Source organism: Acanthisitta chloris, unplaced genomic scaffold (assembly GCF_000695815.1).
Source record: "Acanthisitta chloris isolate BGI_N310 unplaced genomic scaffold, ASM69581v1 scaffold43853, whole genome shotgun sequence".
Lineage (NCBI taxonomy): Eukaryota > Metazoa > Chordata > Aves > Passeriformes > Acanthisittidae > Acanthisitta > Acanthisitta chloris.
In genome coordinates this window covers 5,117-11,779 of record NW_008667342.1, presented here as the reverse complement: position 1 = coordinate 11,779, position 6,663 = coordinate 5,117, and the positions used below count along the sequence as shown (strand labels likewise).

At 42.5% G+C, this 6,663-nt stretch overlaps 1 protein-coding gene across 1 annotated transcript in view; it reads left to right on the top strand.

Annotated features, from left to right (window-relative positions):
* Positions 1–1,043: 1,043 nt before the first annotated feature.
* Positions 1,044–6,663, top strand: part of MTIF2 (mitochondrial translational initiation factor 2) — an 8,818-nt gene continuing 3,198 nt past the window's right edge. The window contains 9 exon segments of the mRNA XM_009072446.1: positions 1,044–1,265; positions 1,769–1,874; positions 3,342–3,513; positions 3,656–3,816; positions 4,284–4,460; positions 4,940–5,079; positions 5,677–5,801; positions 6,517–6,659; positions 6,662–6,663. The exon segment at positions 6,662–6,663 is cut by the window's right edge and continues 45 nt beyond it. Of these exon segments, the coding sequence (XP_009070694.1) occupies positions 1,044–1,265; positions 1,769–1,874; positions 3,342–3,513; positions 3,656–3,816; positions 4,284–4,460; positions 4,940–5,079; positions 5,677–5,801; positions 6,517–6,659; positions 6,662–6,663 (1,248 nt within the window).

The following is a 6,663-nucleotide window of genomic DNA, read 5'->3' as shown; positions in this document are numbered from 1 at the left end:
CGGCCCCTCTAAGGTTTTCTTTAGGGGGAAAAAAAATCTCCAGAGGGGTAGGTTTGAGTTGGTGGTTTGTCATCTGGGCCCTCCACGCCGGTATCCGGGTGCAAGGGAGGTTTGAAAGGCCTGCAGCCATCCCCAGAGGAACGCAGAGCATTCCCTTCCTTTGGAGCTGCGGGGAAGGTGGTACAGAAGCACCTGCGAAAGGGGATGTGGGAGGGACAGAGAGGCATCCCAAGCAGGAGGACAGGATCAGAGAATCATGGAACGGCTTGTGTTGGGAGGACCTTAAAGATGATCAGTCCCACTCGCTGCTACGAGCAAGGGCATCTTCCAGCAGCCCAGATTGCTCCAAGTCCTATCCAGCCTGGCCTTGAACACTTTCAGGGATGGGGCAGCCTGTGCCAGTGCAGAGAAGGCAGCTCTAAGCAACAGAAGGAGTTGAAAGAGAAGACTGTTGTACCGGATAATTAGCAAAATTACTCAAACCAACACTAAGATGGTTAAAACAAGATGTGGGATGATCTGACAGCAGCATCTTGGGAGGCTTAATTGCTGAGCCAGAGCTTAGCCCCAAAGGACATCTCTGTCCACACGACAGCAGTGGTGTCACTGCCGGGCTGTGGTCCTTTAGTGGTGTATGCTCAGGTAAGAGGTTTTGCTGGTGTATTTTACTGGCTTAGAGAGGTAGGTTGCACCTGGATAATTCTGTCAGTATAGCCCCAGGAGGGCAAATGTCCCTTTTAGTTTTTCAGGCAGTGTCCAAGAACCTGAAATGGCTGTCAAACATCAGTGTAGAAAGGTGAAAGATCAGTAAGCTGTGGTGGTATTAGTGGTCTGTCTGCAATGAGGTAGTGGAGAAAGGTGAAGTGCTGAGGGAAATTGAGAAACTGGAACAGTTGCTAAATAGTTCATTTTTTTCAGTGTTAAAAAGCCTGTTTGAAAACAAAACATTTGTGTTTTGTGTTCCTGCTCATTTTTTCATGAGAAAGGGTGTCTTTCAGCTTGGAGGCTGAGCTCAATGTGTCCTTTGTGTTTTCAGGGAGGAAATGAATCGAGGGTTGATACTAAGGTTTGAAAATCTGGTGCAGCTCCGTGGCGCCTGCAGGCAGCTGCGTGCTCTGTCCTGCAGAAACGTTTATGGGGCACAATGGAGGCCTGTGCAGGCATCTGCACATCCCCTGTGGTCTGTTCTGCATCCACAGCTCTGGCAAAAAGACACATCAATCAGTGCTGCCTTGTCACAGTGCAGATATCTAGCCACAAAGGAGGTAATTAACAAAATCCAGTGATCCCTGGGTTTGTTTGAAAAGTGCAACAGCTCAATTTGAGCATTTTGATTTTTTAAAAAAATGTGCTTTATTCGTGAACATTGAGAAGTTGTTATAAATTTTCAAGACTAAATATACTTAATGTGTGACTTTGTTGTGATTCCCTCTCATATATTGACTCAGACCAACAGCATCGTGAATTTTTGCGGAAGCAGGAGGAAATAACTGCAAACAAAAATGAAAATTATTTTGGTTTTTTTCTCCTTGTTTTGTAAACCTGAAAATGTAAAAAGATTGTCTGGTGTGCTATAGATTTTAAACACTCATTATGATGTGTTAAGTCATTCATTTATTGTAATTTGTTAGTATTATAGTAAAAGGTATCGTAGTTAGTATTTGTTTATCTCACATGGCTTGAGACCATTGTCTTTTTAATATTATTTTTGTTATTTCTTAGTTTATGCCAGCTATGTGTTCCTATATACGTGTCTAATTCCATGTAGGAGACAAAAAAGAAGAGAAAGAAGGAACCAGTGAGGAGAGGTGAAGTGGAGATAAAGCAGAAGATGACTATTGAGGAGCTGGCACGAGCTATGGGCAAAGACATAGGTGAGAGCCTGCTCTGTGCTTTGGACATCTGTCACACTACTTTCACAAGGGGGAAAGGCAAAAATGTCTGTGGTGGCACTGGTTAGTGGTTGGTAATCCCTCCCCTAGCAAGGAAGGTTGTACCATCCCAAAGGAAATGCTGATAGACAGTTGCAGGCTAAAGAGAAAAGAAGTTGGGCCATCAAAATTACCAGGTGAACCAGGGGGGGGTTAGGTTGGACATCAGGAGGAATTTCTTCATGGGAAGGGTTGTCAGGCATTGGAAGGGGCTGCCCAGGGAGGTGGTGGAGTCACCATCCCTGGAGGTGTTCAGGAAATGACAGGGTGTGGCACTCAGTGCTCTGGTCTAGTTGACAAAGTGGTGGTGGGTCCCAGGTTGGAGTCGATGGTCTTGGAGATTTTTACCAGCTGAAACGATTCTATGATTTGAACGTGAAGAAGCAAGGACTGTTTTCTGTCTCCAGTAGAAAGGCTTCAGATCCATGTAGACTGTTCCTTATGGCTATGGTGCCTAGGTGCTAAATTATTCTGGAAGGAAAACATTGCACTGAGTTTGTCAGAGCTGGGCCCCTCTGAGTTAAGAGCTCATGGCTAAAGAGCTTCAGCCCAGAATCCAATCCTGGGAGTAGAAATCTGGGATTCAGGAGCAGTTTGGATTTTATTAAAACAGTCATTTGATTAACTGGGAGCAGGCAAGACTTGGCTGCAACAGCTCCTCTCTGTGTGACTGCCAGCACAACTTGGTCACAGAAGCAGATTTGTTCTGGTAATCGTGAACCATTCCTGGCTGTGGAGTGCCTCTGCTTGACCTCTTCTGAGTGATATTTTAGGGAGGTTATTGACGTGTTTTGACCATGGACATTTGAAGTAATTCCATACCAGTATAATATCAATCTCACATCTCTTTTTATCCACCTGGGGACTTTGTCTTGGCAAACTTCTCTCTCAGCAATGAGGAGAGAAGCAGAAAAGCCTGTCAGATCTTGGTGTACATTTCTGAGGTAGATTTGTAATGGTCCTTAGATCAGCATGTAACAATTTTTGACTACTGCAACGTGTTCTGTGTTTCTGGTACGAACGGCAGGGGCATATGATTAGATGTATCAAATTTCCTTCATCCTTGAATCGCTCCTCTGCTATTTGGTTTAGATGGGTTTCAGTTATTTTTTTGCTGGGGGCAGGGAGGGTGTTAATGAAAAAGCAAGCTATCAGAGTCTGAGTGAAAAATAAGCTGACAGCATTTAATAAGGCACTCAGTTTCAGTAAATCTTTCTGCATCGAGTTCCCTGCAAGTGTGTAGGGGTAACAAGGACTTTTAGATAAACCTAAAGGAAAATGCTTTGTGAATGAACTTACTAACACAATATAAACCACTAATGAGAAAGTCTTACGCTGTATGAAGCGGGTTTGTTTTTCCCCGCGTTTTTGTGGATGTTAATTGTTAAATGTCTTCTATTTTTATTACAGACCATATTTTTGAAGCACTGCTGTACACAGATGTTGACCTTGATTCACTAGAACCAGATTCCATCCTATATGAAGACCATATCAAGTTGATTGTGAAAAAATCGGGAATGAAGTATAAATCTGCCAAACTGAAAGAGGAAAAAGAAAGAAAAAACACAGATGCTGTGAAAAGGCAAGTTGGGAACTGTTCTCTTTACTCTCCTAATATTTGTTTCTGCAGGTGGTTTTCATGACTTGTAGTATTTTTGTTCTGATGGTATGTTGATAATACCTGATAGAGTCACAATCTGATCATATTGAATTGAATATTGTAGGCCTCCTGCAGACCCAGCACTACTAACCCCACGGCCCCCAGTTGTCACTATCCTGGGACATGTTGATCATGGAAAAACAACCTTACTCGACAGCCTGCGGAAAACTCAGGTGGCCTCAACGGAAGCAGGAGGCATCACCCAACACATCGGTGCTTTCCTTGGTATGACCCAAGTGTGTGTGCTTCTGCAGAACACAGTTCATGCTCCAGCTCACACAACAGGATGACTTGCTGCCAGTTCACTGGGGGAAAAGGGTATTTATTTGTTAGTTAGTTATTAATGTTATATTTGTAATATAAACCATTCATGAACAGTTTATTTGTAAACAGTGAAAAAGGAAACCATAACATAATATGTCTATTGCTGGTAACTGTCATAACTATCTAGATGGAACTTGGAATTGTATCGTCCGCAGAGTTGAAATTAGGCTATTTTGGGTTGTGGAAGATCCTAGGACACTTTCCATTCCTGGGGATTTAAAAGCACCTCCATGCCAGCAGTCACCTGTCTGCCTAAAATCTGTCATTATTTAGAAAGCTCTCAAAGAGGTGATGCTTGGTTTCCACTAGGTCAAATAAAGCTGGGTGAAATGCTGATTTTAAGCTGTGCCCTGCCCATTTGTTCACAGTGCATATGCCTTCTGGGGAAAAGATAACTTTCCTTGACACTCCGGGACATGCAGCTTTTTCAGCCATGCGAGCCAGAGGTACCCACGTCACCGACATCGTCATACTGGTGGTTGCAGCAGAAGATGGAGTGATGCAGCAAACTGTAGAATCCATTCAGCATGCTAAAAATGCAGGAGGTACTGTGCTACACTTGTTAATACTCCATCTCAAATGTGAGTGGCAAAGCCAGCACACAAAGTTAACACACAAGGTGTGTGCCACTATGCAGCTCAAATAATCAGCACTTTGAAAAACGTTTGTTTACATCTCAAAAGAAACTCCTTGGACTGGCATCTACAGAATTTGGGAAGTAACTGTCATAGTCCTATTCCTTGTGCCCTGAGAAGATGTTTGAAAATGTACTGAATATTGCAGTGATACATAAAGTTGGTACAACGCTAAGATTTTGGCAGGACAGGGATTCATTGTTGGTTTTTTTCTCCTTCTATACTAGTATAACTCTTCCAACTTGTCATGGTAGCTCAGATCTGAATGACTGCTCAGGGAATACACACCTAGGGAGATGATTTGTTCTAAGTGGTCATAACCTGCTCTAATCTTTTCTAGCATCAAGTTTTGGTTAGGTTGGTGCTGAGTTTCTTTGCTCTTCTTTCAGTTCCTCTTATTCTTGCCATTAACAAATGTGACAAACCTGAGGCTGATCCTGAAAGAGTAAAGAAGGAATTGCTGGCTCACGATGTGGTCTGTGAAGAGCTTGGGGGTGATGTTCAAGCTGTGAATATTTCTGCACTCAAGGTAAAGTTGTGGTGGAAAACATGGTGGTGTCTAATATGTGTATACAGCTGCATTTTTGTTTGGCAGCTGGAAAATAAAATGCTCATCTTCCTGGTGTTTGACACCTTGCCATGAGGTCAGTGCTGCTGGCCCTCACCAGAATGATTTGGAACACACTCTGGCCATATTTTGAGGCTCAGACTTTTCAGTGAGCAATAATAACTCATGTTTCTTCTGGAAATTCAGTGGGTAGTTTTCAGTTTAATCCTAATTGCTGTTTCCTCATGTATTTGCTGATCGTATGAAATCAGTGCAAAATGAAGGTGGGTAATAATGCTGTGCATGAAGAGAAAAAAAAAATCAAACAAGTGTAAATAAATATTTTCCTAATACAGGTCTAATCTCAGGAACATAGTTGCATGGTCTTACAAGGTGTAATTAGAACAAAAAGGTGAATAAAGCCCAGCCCAATTTACTCTTTGATGTCCTGAAGTCCTGAGTGGGTTGTAAATGTCATCATGTTTCAATGGGGGAATTTGGCACTAAGATTTCAACTTCTGATCTCACTTAAATTGAACATTTTATTCTGTATGTTTATGTGTGTGTGGCTTTATGCAGGGTGAAAACCTGATGGTTTTAGCAGAAGCAACTGTTGCTCTAGCAGAAATGTTGGAACTCAAAGCAGATGCCACAGGCCTGGTAGAGGCGACTGTAATCGAGTCTCGCAAAGACAAAGGGAAAGGGTAAGTAATCTGCCACCTCTACAGCTTCAGGGAGGCAATTTGTAGCAGCACAGAGATCCTCTTCAGGTGGTTTGTACCTCATTAAATAAAGCTGTAACAGTTACTTTGCAGTGTTTCTAAGTGAAACTTTGAAATATTACTCTGCAGCATGACAGCCAGAAAAAGAAGTTATAGATGGGGCAAAATTCATCATGTCACTGAAATGAAATCATGTAAGCACAGGAAGTAGTTTAAAATGCTACAACAGATGTATTTTTTAAATGTCATTAAAAGAGTAGGAATGATGAAGTTAACAGTCATAATACACATGACATTTCTTTTTTAAATGTCTTAGTCCTTTTGCAGGTTCTGTGTAATCAAGGTGTGTTGTGCCCTCTGTAAAAATGAACTGAATTCCAGAAAGTTGTTGGGATTTGCTGTTTTGGGGGGGGTCTTTTGGTGGGGGTTCACTGAAAGTGTAGAATCAGTCTGCTGCCGAGTTCACAAATGCCAAATTTTGCATTGATCTGCAGAAACGAAGAGTACAGTGCAGGTTTTGGGGTAAGGAAGTCACTTGAAAATTGTATTAGTGCCCTAGTAAATCATCACAGGAATATTCTGCCTGTGGTGCATCACAAGTCCACTCTGGTTTGTGTTTGCTTACTTACTCTAATCATGAAGACAGGGAGAAGTGTCACTTGAATTTCTTTTATTTGTCTCCTCTGCTCTTCACTAGTCCAGTTACCACAGCCATCGTGCAAAGAGGAACTCTGAGGAAAGGCTGTGTTCTGGTTGCAGGCAAGACCTGGGCAAAAGTGCGTTTCATGTTTGATGAGAACGGCAAAGCTGTGGAGTCAGCTTCTCCAGGCATCCCAGTGGAGAT